The sequence below is a fragment of the Anolis sagrei genome, chromosome 2 (assembly GCF_037176765.1).
Source record: "Anolis sagrei isolate rAnoSag1 chromosome 2, rAnoSag1.mat, whole genome shotgun sequence".
Lineage (NCBI taxonomy): Eukaryota > Metazoa > Chordata > Lepidosauria > Squamata > Dactyloidae > Anolis > Anolis sagrei.
In genome coordinates, this window is record NC_090022.1 from 225,106,542 (window position 1) to 225,125,496 (window position 18,955).

The following is an 18,955-nucleotide window of genomic DNA, read 5'->3' on the forward strand; positions in this document are numbered from 1 at the left end:
TTGAGTTCAATTCAAAGTGCTGGATTTAGCCTATAAGGCCCTAAACATATCTTCCTTTATGAACTGGGGAGGCTCTGCTCTCAGTCCCACCTCCTTCGCAGATGAGGTTGATGGGGATGAGAGACAGGGCCTTCTCAGTGGTGTCCCCTTGGCTGTGGAACTCCCTTCCCAATGATATTCGATCAGCTCCTTCCCTCCTTGCTTTCAGAAAGAAAGTTAAAGCATGCCTATGGGACCCAGCTTTTAGAGAATAACTGCAGTGCAATAAGTGAATGTAGAATCTGTGCAATGACAACTAGATTGGCTCTGGATTACAATTTTGGATGACGTGATTTTAATTTGATGTAATTGATTGTTGTTTTAATTCGGTGTTATTAGCGCAAATGTTTATTAATGGTATGTTTTATGGCATTGAATTATTTCTGATGTGTAAAACTGCTATGAGTCCGTCTGCCCCCCCCCCCCACCACCACCACTTCCCGGGGTTGAGAAGGGCAGGGTACAAATGTTGTAAATAAATAGTTAATAAAGAAAGGTGTTGATAACAGTGAGATAATAAAGAAATAATTCATAATGGTAACAGTACTGTTTATATTTTGCAGTTAGCCATTTATATGGATTTGGACTGATGGATGCTGAAGCCATGGTTCTGGAAGCAGAAAAGTGGACAACAGTTCCTCCACAGCATGTGTGTGTTGAGAACACAGATCGACAAATCAAGTAATTCTTGTTAAAAGACATTTATTAAAGACATGTGTGTGTTGAGAACACAGATCGACAAATCAAGTAATTCTTGTTAAAGACATTTATTGACTCCCAATTGACACTCTCTACCTGTCCTAAAATTGGCCTGAGATTTTTTAAAAATTGTAAGTTAAAATTCTTAATTAGTCACCATGTGAGAACAGTAAAAAAAAATGGGGGGAGATATAGGGCCTTGTCCTAAAAACAGCTCTAAGATCAGCAGATGCCCCGGTGGCCATACTTTCACTACATATTCCAACTACTACTGTCTTTGGATAAGTGGTGCAGAAAGCCCCCTGATCCTCCAGTTGCACAAAATTTCAGTCTGGAAAGTTGCAGCACATCCCTAGTGATCATCCATTTAGGAAAGAGTTCATTTGCACAATCCGGGATAGAAATCAGCTTAAGAAAGGCTGATAGAAATTCACTCATCAGTAGTGCTACACATCTGCCCCAAGATTAATTCTGTAATCTGAGCCCTGTGTCTTCAGCGTGTGTAATTTTGGGCATGTAATCAGGGACCTGCCTACTGAAGGGCTCCAAAACACTTTGAGAAGGCATGCACACATGTAATTGGTTTATTCACAGACTTTCTCCAGACTTAGAAATAAATTTATGGAAATTATAAATGAAGCGCCAGTTCTCCCCTGTGCCCTATATGCGTTCATCAGTCATCTGCACAGTATTAAAAAGCAGGCAGCTCAGGTCATCAATGCAACTTTATTATTTTACTAACTCACTTCTAAGAATACTATTTTTAGATATATATAAATATATAGTGATATGAGAGCTGGGGTAGAGTTATATTTCTGGGTAAAGAGCAAATCCTTATGTATAATTCTGCATCTTATTTATTTATTTACTTTATATGGTTGTGTCCTGAAGTGGGACAACAAGGCTATTAATAAAAAAATCAGCCTAGCTCTAACCTTTGAAAACACTATTAAAATCATCAAATTAAACTAATAGATAAAGTTACTTGTTACATTTCTTCTAAAGCTTTCACTAATAATTTATTTGCATGAATGGTAATAAAATTAGTGAAAAATGTTAGGAATATTTTGGTGGTTTATGGATTACAAACATGTTACTTGCAAAGATTGAATGATTTCTCATTTGAATATATAATATTTCTTTGAATTAATTGTTGATTTTATCTAATCAATAGAAAACAAGTATTTGAATAGATATCAAAAATTAATAAAAATACTCCTTTTCAGCATGATCAGAATTGAATGTATAATTTTTGATAAAAATCATTTCTGAAGACCATAAATATGTTTACTGTTTCTGATATAGAACAATACGACCAGATAATATTCGTAATGGACCAGATAATGGTGTTCGCTCAATATATGAAGCTACTGGCTGCGCGGATAATCCAAATCACCATGTAGTCTATCTGGAGCATGTTGTAGTGCGCATCACTATTACACATCCCCGAAGGGGTGACTTGGCAATTTATTTGACTTCTCCTTCTGGAACAAGATCTCAACTCTTGACTAACAGGTACAACAGCTGTATGTAACTAATCAGAGCTGCTGTTATGAATATCTGTAGAGACTGGGATAATCCCGTTATCGTCAGCATTATGTGAAATAGATTTTGTCAGATCCTTGAGGGCTGAGATACAATCTACACATTCCACAAACAGTGATTCTTATCCAGAGTGGAGTAACATGGATCAACACTGCCAGCTCAATGTCTGGCGTGTGTGTGCATTATATGACACTAAGCCAGCCCGGTGGCTGAATGGCATTTCCATGATCCAGCAGATCCCTCTGTTGTTCAGTGCTTAGTGATGACCATCTGGCACAAAATTGATGGTAGTTGTCACTCATTGCCTTTAGAGATGTTAGCCAGAGTGACGAAATAATGCAAATTACAGGTGGTCTCACCTTTCCCCTCTCCAATCACTTTAACACTCTGGCTAGTTTCACTTCATATGACAAACAATAATTACTGCCAGTTTTGTGCCTAGTGATCACTACTAAGCCCAGAACAACAGAGGAAGGTAAGTGATTTCCTGCGTCCCTGGGCTTCCCAAGACCAGGAAAATTGGGATGGTTGCTCGAACAGCCATAGCCACTTCCGAATAGGAAGTGATCAAATTGTTCAAACTGCTTCTGTTCAAGGAAGCTCCAGACCATCTCACAACTTTTTTTAATGCAGGAAAAAAAACGTGTTCAGCAGCCTTCTCTTGCATTAAGATAAATGGATCCTGTGCACCAGGTAGTGCCATGGACTCCATTCATCTTTATACGAACTCATTTGGGGCAGCCCAGGGACATAGTATGTCATATTTCTCCTTCCAAAATTAGGATGGCATAAATGAAGTTACAGTATGAACTTTCTGAACTGAGTATTCCAGACCTAATAATGTCATGAATATTAATAAAATTAAATTCTGTTTGAATTGAATTTTGAAACAGAATGTAAGAAGCTTCCAACTGGCCATTTCAGGAACTTTGATATTTGTAATATTGTTTTCTGGGATCAGTCCAGGCTCAGAATTCCTTACCACTCAATGTCTTTCATTCATATATTCAGGAATATATTAATATCAGATTAAAAATGTAGAACGTGATCAATTTCATAGCCATAACAAGATAAAAATGGACATTTTATTGTTATGAAAAATAGCCATACTAGCCAGCCTCTGTATTCTTTGCTATAGAACTAGTGATAATATTTATGGAAAGTTGTTTGAATGTGAATAATGCTGCTTTTATCAAGACAACCACTGGCCTTTTTGAAAATTATAAAATTATAATAATCACTTTAACACTGAAAAGATAGATAATTTCTCTCTCTCTCCTCAGTAACATATATCAACATTTAGAAAATATGGTTTGCTGATTAATCACATGCAGTCTTTCTCCAGTTTTACTTTATGCTTTACCTAATAATTCCTTTCCTTGTATTTTACTGCCTAGATTCAGCCAATTCCCTTTATAACCTAAATAAAAAGGAAAGAACAATTGGTTGAGTTTGAAGCCAGAAAGTATTAAACCAAAAGAAGATGAAAGTTGAGAGAATAAAAAAGTGATGTGATCTCATTAAAATCAAAACATTTCATAAGGGCCTCATATTATATAGTTTTCTACAGAACAGGAAAATTCATAGTGTAGTTGATTTGTATAGTCTTATTGTCAGATTGTTTATAAACAGTATGGGATAGGATATCTTTTCATTTTTAATTGGTAAATGAATACCAGTAGTTGTCTTCTTTCAGAGTAGAGATTTCTTCTAGCTTAACCAACTTTTTTTCTATACATTATTAGAGCATGTCTATATAGGTGTCATCATGCCTTTAAATTCTTGATATGGATCCAAGATATAAAGCAAAGATACATGTAAAAATGAAATATATGCTGTTGGATTTTATGGATTTTTATGAACTTTAAGATTTTCCTAGATGAGGTTTATGTGTGTTTATTGTTTATGGATTTATGTTGTTGTTTTATTTATTTATTTTTAATAATCTTTATTCACATTTTCCAAATACATATAGTTAAAAAGGGAGCAATAGTTAAAAGTGAAAAGAAAACGGGAAAGGTAAAAGCAGAGAGAAGGAGGAGAAATAAAGCAGTCTAGAGATTTAGAACAAATAAAGGGGGGATAAAAGAGTAAGTAGATGGAGAAAGAAGAATAGTCGGGAAATAGACTGGGGTAGTATGGGGTGGCTGACAGTGAGGGTATGAAGAGTCAAAGAAGGTAAGTGTAGCAGGGTGTATTAAAAGTAAAAGAGACAAAAAATCGAGGTTTCCCCCTTCCTTCGGCCTGTCTTCCGGGTGTCTTTAGCGAAGATTTTCCTTTTCTTTCCTTCATCTTTTATTCTCTCTCTTCTTATCTTCTGTTCAGTTCCTCGTTTGGGTCTTGGAGATATCTTTCTCCCATCTTTAGTCTCTAAGTCCTTTCTCTTTAAAGTATTCATCTACTCTTGTCCAATCGGTTTCCTTTTCTGTTATTCCTTTGTTTTTCTGGATTAGATAACTAAGTCTGTCCATATTCTTTACCTCCATGAGCTTCGTTTCCCATTCATCCATTTCGGGTATCTCCTCCTTTCTCCAGTATCTGGCGTAGCATATCCTCGCCGCTGTTATCGCCAGGAATAGTAATTTGTCTATATTCTTGTCAGTTTCTTCTCTTGTTATTCCCAGTAGGAATGTTTCTGGTAAGAGTGGGATTTTGATCTTCAGTATATATTGCAATTTTTCTTGGACTTTTTTCCAAAAGCTTTTGGCTTTTTTGCAGTTCCACCACATGTGGTAGTACGTGCCTGTTGTCTCCCCACATTTCCAACATTTGTTGTTTACTTTCTTATAAAACTTTCCCAGTTTCTGGGGTGTTAAGTGCCATCTATAAAATAATTTCAGCCAATTTTCTTTTAAGTCGTACGCTTTCGTGTATTTTAGGTTTTTTTTTCCATAGGGTTTCCCAGTCTGCCAAATTTATTGGTTTTCCTATATTGCTGGCCCATTTCACCATGCACTCTTTTACCCTTTCCTCTTCCGTGCTCCATTCCAGTAATACTTTGTATAATAATGAAATTGTTTTCTTCTTAGATCTTATAATTTTGTCCCAGATATTTTCCTCCTTCATAAAACCAATTTTCTTGTCCATCATAAAATATTCTTTTAATTGTCTGTATTGCAGCCACGTTATATTTGGATATAACTTCTTTACTTCTTCTTGGGTTTTTAGATGTATCTCCTGATCTTTTTTTTCTGTAATTACTCTGTAACAGGGCCAATTTATCCATCCCAACTCCCTCCTTTGGCATGCTTCCAAAGGTGATACCCATAACGGGGTTTTATTATAGATTCTTTCCTTATATTTCTCCCATGTTTTGATTATCGCCGATCTGATGAAATGATTTCCGAAACCTTTTTCTATTTTTCTCTTCCCATACCAAATATAAGCATGCCACCCTTTTCTAAGGTCGTGGCCTTCTAAATTTAGTTGTTTTACGTTGTCTAGTCTAATCCAGTCAAGTGCCCATGTTAGCGCACACGCTTCCGCATATATCTCTAAGTTAGGCATTGCTAGTCCCCCTCTACTTTTATCATCCGTTAAATTCTTAAAACTTATTCTATTTTTCTTGTTTTGCCAAATAAATCTTCTTATGTCCTTATTCCATTGGTTTACTCCTTTCTTGTTTCTTATAATAGGTAAGTTTTGAAATAAGAATAACATTTTTGGTAGTATATTCATTTTTACACAAGCTATCCTGCCTAATATTGATAATTTTAAGTTTTTCCATTTTTCCATATTTCGTTTGATTTCATTCCATTTTGTCGTATAATTATTTTGAAGTAGTTGTGCGTTGTTTGGCGAAATAACAATTCCCAGATATTTCATCTTTGTTGCTATTTTAATATTCCAATTTTTCTCAATTATGGCCAAATTCTTCTTGGGAATGTTTTTTGTTATTGCTTCAGTTTTGTCCAAGTTTAGTTTAAATCCCGCTACCTTCCCAAATTTTTCAATTGTTTCAAACCATTTTTCTAATCTTGTGGCTGGCTCCTCAACTATACATATAACGTCATCGGCAAACGCCCTACATTTGTAGTTCTGTCCTCTAATTGTGGCTCCCTTCAATTCTCTGTTTCCACTTATTTCATTCAATAAAATTTCCATTGTCAAAATGAAGATCAGAGGCGAGAGGGGGCAGCCCTGTCTGGTTCCTTTATTTATCTCAATTTGTTTTGTTTCTTGGCCATTTACTATGATTTTCGCTTGTTGATTTTTATAAATAGCTTCAATTGAGTTTAGAAAATAATAGCCAATGTCCATCTCTTGCAATAATAATTTTAAAAAATTCCAATTGATCTGGTCAAATGCTTTTTCGGCGTCCAATGCCAGGAACATCACCTCTTTCTGAATGTTTTTATCATAATAGTCAATCAGATTTATAATAGTTCTCACGTTATCTCGTTGATGACGATTGGGTAAAAAACCCGATTGTTCTTCTTTTATCCAATTTATTAAAAAGTTTTTTAGTCTCTCCGCCAATATGCTACTAAATATTTTATAATCCAAATTAAGTAAAGAAATTGGTCTATAATTTTTGAGTTGTTCAGGGTCTTTTTTCTCTTTTGGTATAATATAGATGTTTGCTTGTTTCCAGCTTTCTGGCATTTCCTTTCTCTCTCTTATCTCATTTAATGTTTTTTTAAAAAATGGTACAATTTCTTCCGTCATAGTTTTGTAGTAGATTGCGCTCAGCCCATCTGGGCCGGGGGCCTTATTTGTCTTTAATTTTTTTATTGCAGCTCTAATTTCCTCTTCCGAGAATTCCTTATTTAGTGCTTCTCTCTCCTCTTCCGATATTTTGCTAATTTTCTTTTCTCCTAAATATTGGGTGATATTTTCCTTTTTTATCTGATCGTCCTGATATAATTTCTTATAGTAATTTGCGAATTGTTCCCTTATCTCTGCTTCTGTTGTGTATGTTTTTTCTTTTTCTTTGATTTTTACTATATATCTTGATTCTCTCTTCTCTAATATTCTTCTCGCCAACCACCTTCCCGGCTTATTCGCGTTTTGGAAGTGATCCGCTTTTATGAATTTTAGTTCTTTTGCTCTTTCTTCCAGTTCTATGTGCTCTCTCTTCTTTTGTAATAATGTCAATTTGTGGGCTATTTCCTTGTTTTTTGGATTTCTTTTAAGTTCTTCTTCCTTCTTCTGTATTTCCTCCATAGTTTCTTTTATTTTCTTTGTTTTCTCTTTGTTCCATCTAGCCTTTTGCTGGATATAGTGTCCTCGTATGACGGCTTTGCTCGCCTCCCAAATTGTGAATGTGTCTATCTCTTGTAAATCATTATTTTTGAAATATTCTTTTAGGATTGCTTTACTTTTTTCTATATCCTCCTTTTTCCTTAATAAGTTTTCCTCAAGTCTCCATCTCCAGCTTCGTTCTTCGTCCTTCATCTCTATTTCAATGGGGCAGTGGTCTGAATCTGTCCTAGGTGTTATTTTTATTTTCTTTATTTTTAAAGTGAGTGAAGCTGAGGCCCAGAGCATGTCTATTCTCGACCAGCTTTTATGCCTGGCCGAGAAGAAGGTGTAGTCCTGTTTATTGCCATTTTTTGTTCTCCATACGTCTTCCATTTTTAGATCTCTCAACATATTTATAAAGTGTTTTGGCAGTGTGCCTGTATTATCTCTTATATTACCTTTTTGTTTTGCAGATTTGTCTAAACTTTTGTCTATTATGCCATTGAAGTCCCCCAGTATCATTATTTTGTCAAATGTCTGTTTGGCTATATTTGTTTCTAATTGTTTCACGAATTTTGATTTCGCATCATTTGGCGCTTATATGTTACAAATTAAAATTCTGGTATTTCTCCAATTAATCGTTACTCCTACCATTCTCCCTTCCTGGTCTTTGAAGGCTAGTTCGGCTTCTATATTGTTTGCAATATAGGTAGCTACGCCTCTCTTTTTTTCTAAGGCGGATGAGTAGAATACCTTCCCTAGCTTGTTATCTTTCAAATGTGCCACATGTTTGCAAGCTATATGGGTTTCTTGTAGGGCAATAATTTGGAATTTCCTTTTCTTTAATTTATCAAAAATTTTATTTCGTTTATTAGGGCCATTCAAACCGTTTACATTATTACAGAATATTTTAACATTAGAAAACATTTTAAAGAGTGGGTCTTTCCTCTCTCTCTTGTTCTTCTTCTTGTCCTCTTCCTTGTCCTGTTTCTCTCTCCTCTTCTGTCTCTTCTAGTTGTTCTTTCCTTAGGTTTCGGATCTTTTCCTCGTTGATGTATTTCTCTATTTGTTGGTTCAGGTAGTCTCTTCTTGCTTCTAAGTCTTGTTTATTAGGTGAGATGAGTCGTTGTCTTTTACTCTGTTTTCTTCTAAATTCGGTTCCTACCTCTTCTTCGTCTTCTTCTTCTTCCTGGTCTTCTTTCTTTATCCCTTTGTAGAATTGTCTAGCTCTTTCGACTGTCTTAATCCAATATCTCTGGCCTTTGTATGTCGTCATAAGTCCTTCGTCTCGCTCCCAGCGGAATCTTATATTTTGTTTTTTCAATTCTTCCGTCAGGAAGTTATATTTCCTTCTGTTGTTGATTACAGTTGTCGGAAACTCTTTTAGGATTACTATGCTTTTTCCTTTGTAGTATATTGATTTTCCAGTATTTGCTTTTATGATCGCATCTCTTGTTGTTCTTCTTGTCAATTGGACTATGACGTTTCTATCCGATTTGTTCTTTCTCGCATAATTTGTGTTAATTCTGTATATTCTGTCCAGTTGTTCGTCCATGTATTGTTTGGTACTTTGAAGTAGTTCCGTCAGAACATCTGAGATTATCTCTCTTAAGTTTTCTTCTTTTTCTTCGTGGACATTCCTTAGTCTCACTTGGAACTCCATCTCCCTCCGTTCCAAAAGTTCTTGTCTTGTCTGGGTTTTTTGATGTAGCCATTCTAGTGATTGTATCTTCTCTTCAGTCGTTTCTTGTCTGTTTTCTTGCTCCATTTTCTGTTTCTTCAGTTCTTTTATCTCTTCTTTCATTGTTTCACTATCCTTCTTCAATGCACTCAGTTCTGTCTTTATCTCATTTCTTAGTTCGGCCATCTGCTCTTGCGCTACTTTCTGGTATGCGTCTTGCTTTTCATTCATTGCCTTCAGTTCTTTTCCTATTGTTCTAATCTCCTTCAATAATTCCTTAAGTCTTCCTTCTTCCCCTATAGACAGTCTTCTGGGCGTACATATTGCATTTGTTATATCTTTTGGGACTTCTTTGTTTGTTTCACTGGTCGTTTCCTTGTTTATTTCTTTGTTTATCTCTTTGTTCGTCTCTTTACTGGCATCCTTAAATTCTTTGTCTTTCTTCCCTTTAGTTGCCATTGTTTCTTCCCTCCGTTTGGGTGGTCCTGTCTGGAACAAATTCAAGCTTTTAATGTCTGCCCACATTAGAGTTCTTCCGTTCAGATCTTGAGTGTGTCCTTCAGGCACTATGTATTTGCCTTATATTTTATATTTAGTCAGCCCAGTATGTTGTTTTGGGTTTTTATTTTTTTTTTATTTTTTATTTGCTTTATTCTACTTAATTTTGTTTTATTTTATTATTTATTATTTATTCTTTGTTATTTGTTTTTATTTTTATTTTATTTTTTTACTTTTTATTTTTATTTATTGTCTTATTTTATTTTTATTATATATATATATATATATATATATATATATATTTACAATTCTTATTTCTTATTGTTTATTATTTATTATTTTTAATACTTTATATTTGTAGTCCACTTACTGTCTTTTCTCTGTTGTCTTTATTCCTTTTGTTATTTATGGGATTCCTCCTTCGTTTCTTTCTGTCCTCTCTGTTGTTCCCGGTATTACCAGATCCTTCCCTGGTTTCCTCCTTATCTCCTCGTTGCTTGTCGCGTCTCTCTCCTTCTTTGCAATGTTTATCTTTGGTATTTCCTGTTTGGCTCCGAAATCTCGTTTTAAATCCCGTCCTAAATCTCGTCTCTACTCTCGCGTCTTTTCAAGTCTCGCGATCTTGCAGGTCTCATCCTCAGTCTCGCCCGTCTCCTTCTCGCGATGTTTCGTCTCTTCCTTGTTATTCCCCGCGTGTCCCGCAGCTGCGCAGTAACTCCAGCCGCCGCAGACACAACACGGTCTCCCCCGCAGGCTTTCCTCAAGGTTAGCTTCCTTCCGTGGGGATTAATTATTTAATTATTTGTTTCCTTGCCTTTCCCAATAGGGAGAATAGGGGAGAGTTGCAATGATTGCAAAGTTGCAATGATTTTTACCATATCTTTCCGCTATCTTCTCTTGAGCTCCCCATTCATATATTAATATATTGATTGGTTAGTCTGGTTTAGTAGATTCAATTTTATTTCTCTTCTGGGAGCCTGCTTCTTTCCGATAGTTTTTATATTGTAATCCAAAAAGCCCCCGGGCTTTTCTTCCACCTCCCGCTCTGGGGGCTTTCTTCCCTCCTTGCCCGACACCTCTCTCACTTACTTTAACTCCTCTGTTTCGGTCTCTTGTTTAAAAAAGCGCGTGGCTGGAGATAATTCGGGATGTCTCCCTAGACGCCTTGCCGCGACCCGCCGTACCTTGGGGGTCCTTGCCGGGTCTATTTGGAGCCCCCTCTTGAGGAGAGGGTCCCCTTGTAGACCGTCAGCGGATTCCCCCCCCCCCCCCCCGGTTTCGCCATTCCCCCTCTTCAATCTGAGGTTGGGAAGGGAGCTTTCGCTCTACCCAGTCGCCTTGGTCAAGGCTGGCACACTAGCGGAGCTCTAAGGTGCCCAGCTCTCCGCCATGCTCGCGCACCGGAAGTCTCGATTTATGTTGTTGTTTTAGAGGCTTATGTATTGTTTATTCTATATCTGGCACTTCGAATGTGCTCTTGTGAGCCGCCTTGAGTCCAGGGAGATGGTGGCAGGGTACAAATAAAAAATTATGATTATATTATTATTATTGGACCAGTCTAGATGGATCTGTCTACCAGTCTGTACCCAGTGATCAATTATATAACTCCAAAAGACCTAGAAATATGACATCTTTTTGTTCCTCACCAACTAGTACCAAGACATATGCTGTCAAAAACACTGGAAATAATATAGACAATTGTAAATCTTCAGTAGCCGTTTGGAAGCTGTGGGCCATAACTTCTTAGTATCTTCACTCTGGGAAGCATTATGTTTGTGTTGTAGTGTAGTCCTGAAATGCAAAGATTTTCATTATTCCAGCATTGCACTCCTCGGGTTGTCTCAACAATCAACACATTCAAAAGTATTTTTAAAATTCTTTCCCTCCCTACAGGGAAGAAATAAAATTTTACTCTATTTCTGTCATAGTAAAAGGTGAAGGCTTCCCCTTGACATTAAATCTAGTTGTGTCCAACTCTAAGCTGAAGAGCCGGTGTTGTCTGTAGAGGCCTCCAAGATCATGAGACTGGCATTACTGCATGAAGCATTGTTACCTTCTTGATGAAGCAGTACCTATTTATCTACTCACATTTGCATGTTTTCTAACTGCTTGCTTGGCAGAAGCTGGGGCTAACAGCAGGAGCTCACCCCCCTCAGATTTGAACTGCCGACCTTGCAGTCAGCAAGTTCAGCAGCTCAGTATGCCACCAGGGGCTCGATTCTATCATAGACGTTATTATTTTTCTATTTATTTTACTATTATCTTAGATTATGTTGTTGAAGTTCTGCTTCTCCCTTATGAATCTTTGTCAGCATATTTACTCAACTTGTGTCAGTTTTTCTGATCTCTTGCATAGTGATGCTATTTAATAATAAAAATAATAAAACATTATTTATATCCTGCCTTATCTCCCCGTAGGGACTCATGGTGGTTTTCAACAACTTGCGGCAAACATTCAGTGCCGTAGAATGCTAAACAAAGAGCAAACTAAGCTAAACAATTTAAGATTGTTACCTAGTGCATACAATATATAGACAATTTGACATCCCGGACAGAGTATGTAATCAATATTTTAATAAGCATTTTATAAAATTTCCCATCTAAGACTCTGAAAAAATATAGTAGAAAACTGAGCTCAATTCTTATGGTTGCTACAAAATACCTAAACAAGAAGCAACAATTTATTTTGCCAATACAACCCATAGGGAAGTCAAGCCCTGTGAGGGATGGCTGAGGGAACTGGGTATGTTTAGGGAAAAGAAGGCTAAAAGGGGACATGATAGCCATGTTTAAATATTTGAAAGGGTGTCACATTGAGGAGCTTGTTTTTCTCCTGCTCTAGAGAGTAGGAGATGGAGAAATTGATTCAAATTGCAGGAAAAGATTCCACCACAACAGTAAGAGCTGTGTAGTGGAATATTCTGTATTGGAGCATGGTGAAGTTTCCTTCTTTAGAGGATTTTAAGCAGAGACTGGATGGGCATCTGTCGGGGGTGCTTTGATTGTGCTTTTGCTGCACTGCTGGGGGTTGCACTGGATGTCCTGGATCGTTTTTTCCAATTCTATGATTCCATGGTTTTTGATTTCAGTACTGAGAAACATTAATGAACAATATTTTACCAAAAAAAAGGCTAGCAATGTGGCCATATTTGCTTTTTGTGTGTGTGTGTGTGTCAGGAGCATCCTGTTGTGAGAGAATTGGCCGTCTGCTAGGACGTTGCCCAGGGGACGCCCGGATGATTTTGATGTTTTATCATCCTTGTGGGATGCTTCTCTCATGTCCCCGCATGAGGAGCTGGAGCAGATACAGGGAGCTCATCCGCCTCTCCCCAGATTCGAACCTGTGACCTGTCAGTCTTCAGTCCTGCTGGCACAGGGCTTTAACCCACTGTGCCAACAAAACCCCAGGGACTCGTAAAAGATTTTTTTTAATCCTTCTAAGAGGAATACTTCTCAAAGGGAGAGTGGGATAATCGCCATCTGAGAAGGAACCGAGTTTTCCTAGGTATAAATATTGCTAATTAAGTTATGGAAAAATAAGTTATTCTGAGGATAAGTGCAACTTGTGTTATAGTTGAGGCCTAATCTGACAAGGAGGGAGACCCTTCAGTGGTGGGGCCTTGTGCTCCTGAAATGGAGCTGCCCTACTCCTGTAATGTCTCATTGAGAAAGTAGTTCTCCTCTGGATGATGGGAATTGCTTTATAGACAGATATGTTTTTAGTGAAAATGTTTCCCAAGAAATGCTGCCAGATGCTCTTCCTGACCCTGAGAAGGGGGCAAGGGAGGTGGAAGAAGCTGGATTGTTGCCTATAACTCTGCACCTCCAGTGGAGCCCCTGGTGGTGCAATGGGTTAAACCCTTTGTCAGCAGGACTGAAGACCAACAGGTTGGAGGTTCGAATCCAGGGAGAACATGAATGAGCTCCTTCTATCAGCACCCGGGCATCCCCTGGGCAACATCCTTGCAGACGGCCAGTTCTCTCACACCAGAAGTGACTTGCAGTTTCCCAAGTTGCTCCTGACACAAACAAACAAACAAACAAACAAACCAAAAACAAAGCACCTCCAGTTATAGAATCATAGAATCAGAGATTTGGAAGAGACCTCATGCACCATCCAGTCCAGCCCCTTGCCAAGAAGCAGGAATATTGCATTCAAAGCACCCCTGACAGATGGCCATCCAGCCTCTGTTTAAAAGCCTCCAAAGAAGAAGCCTCCACCACACTCCGGGGCAGAGAGTTCCACAGCTCTCACAGTCAGGAAGTTCTTCCTAATGTTCGGATGGAATCTCCTTTCTTGTAGTTTGAAGCCATTGTTCCGTGTCCTAGTCTCCAAGGAATCAGAAAACAAGGTTGTTCCCTCATCCCTGCGACTTCCTCTCACATATTTATACATGGCTATCATGTCTCCTCTCAGCCTTCTCTTCTCCAGGCTAAACATGCCCAGCTCTTTAAACCGCTCTTCATAGGGCTTCTTCTCCAGACCCTTGATCATTTTAGTCTCCCTCCTCTGGACACATTCCAGTTTGTCAATATCTCTCTTGAATTGTGGTGCCCAGAATTGGACACAATATTCCAGGTGTGGTCTAACCAAGGCAGAATAGAGGGGTAGCATTACATCCCTAGATCTAGACACTATGCTCCTATTGATGCAGGCCAAAATCCCATTGGCTTTTTTTGCCGCCACATGACATTGTTGGCTCATGTTTAACTTGCTGTCCATGAGGACTCCAAGATCTTTTTCACATGTACTGCTCTCGAGCCAAGTGTCCCCCATTCTGTATCTTTGTATTTCATTTTTTCTGCCTAAGTGGAGTATCTTGCATTTGTCCCTGCTGAACTTCATTTTGTTAGTTTTGGCCCATCTCTGTAATCTGTCAAGATCGCTTTGAATCCTGCTCCTGTCCTCTGGAGTATTGGCTATCCCTCCCAATTTGGTGTCATCTGCAAACTTGATGATCATGCCTTCTAACCATGGAGAGATTGTGCCAAGGAAAGGCATAGTGTCTCCATGGGAACAAGTTTGGTTTCTTAAGTTATCGCTTGAGTTATTCCGTGTGAAAGCAACTCTGAATTTTCAAGAGAAAGCAACCTTTTTTATATGCTCCAGGATAGGAGCTTCTGGCCTTGTTTTCATGTCATGTTTACTTGTTTGATGTTAGAGAATCACATTTTGGATACAGTTCTTTGTCTAAGTTCTATGGATTTTTGGCCTTACTTTCCACATTGAATTCTGCTGTTTGTTGCATCAAAAGTATTATGACTGTAACCTATATTTTCGAATAATTTTGAAGCCAGTATTTGAGATGTGCTTCTGCTTTTGCCTTTTATGTATATCTAGGAAGTACTTTGCTCTTGTGTACTCTGGAATGTACTATTGAACTAGCTTTTTCTATAGAACACTCTTTTCTTTAATAAACTTTAAGTCAATTGATTGATTCATGTGGGTTGAGTTATATTTGGACTGATTAGTTCTTCATTTTGTGTGAAATGGTGTCATATAGGTGGCTGTTTGATGTATGTACTGTTGGCAGTTAAAATGACTACAGCACAACTATATATGAATGAATGCTGTTTTTGCTATTGTAATGAACTAACTGAGGTCTTTCAACATCTGTTAGTCCAGGTTCTACAAAATAAACATGTATTTTAGGTGTAATAACCCTGTGAGAACCAGGTACTTAATGAGGAGCTGTACAGTGGAAGTGGGTCAGGGCTATTATGACATGATTCTGATTATCCTGAGAGCATCTGATAACCAATAGTTGGCAGCAGCGTTCCTAATGGGACTTTGGTTTCGCCTGACATAACTGTTCCTCTGATCTACTGTGCTAATATTTCCCCTGAAAATAGTGTGTGTTTAACATTGGAATAAACAGCAGCCATTACTGGGTTTGCAAGTTTAGTGGCTAAAAGCTTTTGACTAATTAGTATCTAAAACAGGAAGTTTTATCCAGCTAACAAGCATAGTTACTGTTTTTTCTTTCACTCTGCTATTTTTCATTTTTCACTGTTCTATTCTAAGGGTTTTTTTTTAAAAGTAGAAATCCACTTTCATCTTCTAAAAAAAATTCTCCCCATTCCTAATTCTGTGTGGGTTCCTCTTCTATCCACCTTTTGCTGTCTCTGTCTGAACTCACTGTTGATGAGCCTCCAAAAGGCTCTGAGTGTTTCTGGTGATATAATTGACAGAAAGAAATTCCTGTTGTGATGCATTAGCATCACTCCAAGCAGGCAGGCACTGAATGAAAAATAAATAGGTTCTGTGGCTCTGGGGATCCATGTGTTGCTGGAAACTACAAGGCAGCCGGAGAGAGCAGAAGGAGGAAAAACATTTACTTTTGTTGCTTTCAAGCTGCAGGGCGGTGCAATACAATCACATTTTGTGGAAATAAACTTTTTGGTCCCATTTCATACATGTCTGCTCAGAAGTGACGCTTATCAAATACTAACATATATACTCAGTGTTGCTTGGGTGATAGAGGGCTTCTGTCCCACTGCCTTCCTTTCCTCCTCTTTCCCTTATAACTTTTCCCCTTTCCTTTCTCTTACTTCCCTCCTTTCTTCCCCCTCCCTCCTTTCTCCTTTCCTTTCTTTCCCTTCTTTTGCTCTTTGTTTCCCCTTCTTTCCTTCCTTTCCCTTCCCTTTCTGTCTTCTCCAGCCTACCTCACAATGTCTCCAAGGCAACATGGCTCTTTCTTGTCGCTTGCCCTTCCTTCTTCCCTCCCTCGCCCGCATACCCACGTCACCTTTATTTCCTGGTGACATCACAGAGGGTCATTTCACCTAGCAACAACCTTTGTGATACAGAGAGACAAGCTTTGACTTTTATAGAGAGAGATTTCTGCTCAAGTGCTTGGCCATAGGTTGTGGCACTACTCATTCAAGAGGGGATCCTTTTTAAAACAGATTACTGTTAGTCTTCCTGATGTTGCTGTGAGTTTTTGGGGCTGTATGGCCATGTTCCAAAAGCATTCTCTCCTGCCATTTTGCCCACATCTATGGCGGGCATGCTCAGAGGTTGTGAGGTCTGACAACCTCTGAGGATGGCTGACATAGATGTGGGTGAAATGTCAGGAGAGAATTCTTCTAGAACATGGCCATACAGCTCCAAAAACTTGCACCAAGTGATTCCAGTCATGAAAGCCTTCAACAACACACTCTTCTTGAGGTTTCTAGAAGTAAATGACATGATTTTATTTTACCAGACAATTAGAATAGACAATCAACTGGCAATAATCTCTACTTTTCCAGATTTATAAAATTCTGAATATAAGATTTTTAAGCTTTATCCAAATGCAGTGCTGGGCATTTGATCAGGAATATAAGTTGCAGCAAAACACTGGAGAAAATTACAGTTTTCTGTCATTCTCAGAGAACAACAGAACAAGCAATAAAGTAAATGGATGGAGCAGACAAGAAGGATATAAACAACAGGAAATTAATATATTGAAACACACACATTTCATTTCCTGTTATCGTAGCTCTGCTTTATCACATAGGTTTATTTTCTGGAGCAAATTTAGTCTATTACTGTAAGCAAACACTGTTGTATGGCACAAATGCAATGTATCAAAAGATAACATTCTACAAAGGGTTTATGTATTCTGAGGGAAAACATGCTGCCTATCAAGAATCAACATTGTCTTCCATTATAGTGGTATCATATTCAAAAGGCCTGGTGTAACTGGAAAAATGAACTAAAGTGGTAATATAATGCTCATCATTAGGCTGCATTGTTTAAGAGATGTTTATATACTGGATTCTGGGACCATTGTGAAAATAATCAAGAGTCAACGTGGCAACATGTGGGGATAGTCAAAGAATCTTTAAAGTGGAAGAATATCCATGTTGACAATTGTTGAGAAAGTTTTCAGAGGAAGTTTCCTACTTCAAATAGGGTAGGAAGCTATTAATATTTGATTCTAAAATGGGAAGAAAAACCCAAAACAAAAATAGCTTAACATTAGTAAAATCTACATAAGAATACTAGATAATATCTTACCTTCACAAGATCGAAGGTCTGGATGGAAGTAATTTGAAATGCTTTAGCTGTCCCACAGTGTGAGACTTTTCACTTCAATGGGGACAAATCAGACACAAATCCTAAAGCAACCTACAGAATGCATATTCTTGGACTCTTTTGCTGTTTGCCAACTGGAACTTATGTGTATACAAGTGCACTGTTAGAACAATCCAGTAAGTAATGCAGGGGAGAGATACCATTAAAATATGAAATCTAACTCCAGAATTTTCAGTAAGTGTACCTACAAAAATGTTTAAAGAAAAATTATTTTTAAAAAATGTTTAAGGAAAAATATAAAGCACGTAGACTAAGAGTCACAAAATTTCCAAGGTCTGCTATGTACTCTCAAATTCTGAGAGAAGCCAGAGTAACTTGTTTACTCTTTTGGAAATTTCTACTACTATTTTCACTCCCTTTTTGTTTTGTGAGTACATTTGTTGTAGTTTTGTAAAAGTATCTTTTAGTCCTAGATGGCAAGGCCAATGTTTCAAAAGGTTATTCCAGCAAGACATATGCAATACATTATGGAATAGAGTAACTAACACATATGTTTGTGGGAAGGAACCCTTCATAGTACTTATTTGCTTAATATTGGCATTTTTTTCAGAGGGTGGTATTATGACTATTTTGTCAAAAGATTTAAGCTATGTTTGTGCTGTTTTAATCCCTCTACAGTTACTTTCCTTTCTGGTTTCAAGATGTCATTAGAATCTCTGTAGAAAGTGTTTGTGCAACAAATAATTTGAACAAAACTCTGAAAGTCCTATTAGCCATCATTTGGAATCTCTGTTGATACAGAGTATGTTATAAGCATAGAAGTGTGCAATGCAGTACATTGTCTTGCTGTCCAATAGACTGATATTTGTTACCAAACTACACCTGATGTGCCCCAAACAGGTTGACCTGAACTTCATTTTTTCACTTAAATTACTGGCAGGAGGTTATTTATTTTTTATCGTGTCAGGAGCGAACCAAACCAGTTATATTGCATTAAAAAAACAGACAAACAAACAAACAAAACACAAAATTTGCAGACTTGGTATTCTATTAAATGTCCTTTGACCAGTAGCTGGCCACTTGGAGTGCCTCTGGTGTTGCTGCAAGAAGGTCCTCCATTGTGCATGTGGCAGGGCTCAGGTTGCATTGCAGTAGGTGGTCTGTGGTTTGCTCTTCTCCACACTCGCATGTCGTGGATTCCACTTTGTAGCCCCATTTCTTGAGGTTGGCTCTGCATCTCGTGGTGCCAGAGCACAGTCTGTTCAGCGCCTTCCAAGTCGCCCAGT

The 18,955-nt window shown here is 37.9% G+C and overlaps 1 protein-coding gene across 2 annotated transcripts in view; it reads left to right on the forward strand.

Moving 5' to 3' along the window:
- Positions 1–18,955, forward strand: part of PCSK5 (proprotein convertase subtilisin/kexin type 5) — a 321,518-nt gene that overhangs the window by 207,403 nt on the left and 95,160 nt on the right. For both annotated transcript variants that reach the window (XM_060762183.2, XM_060762182.2), the window contains exons 11-12: positions 603–720; positions 2,044–2,253. In XM_060762183.2, coding sequence (XP_060618166.2) covers positions 603–720; positions 2,044–2,253 — 328 coding nt within the window. The remainder of the gene's footprint in view (positions 1–602; positions 721–2,043; positions 2,254–18,955) is intronic.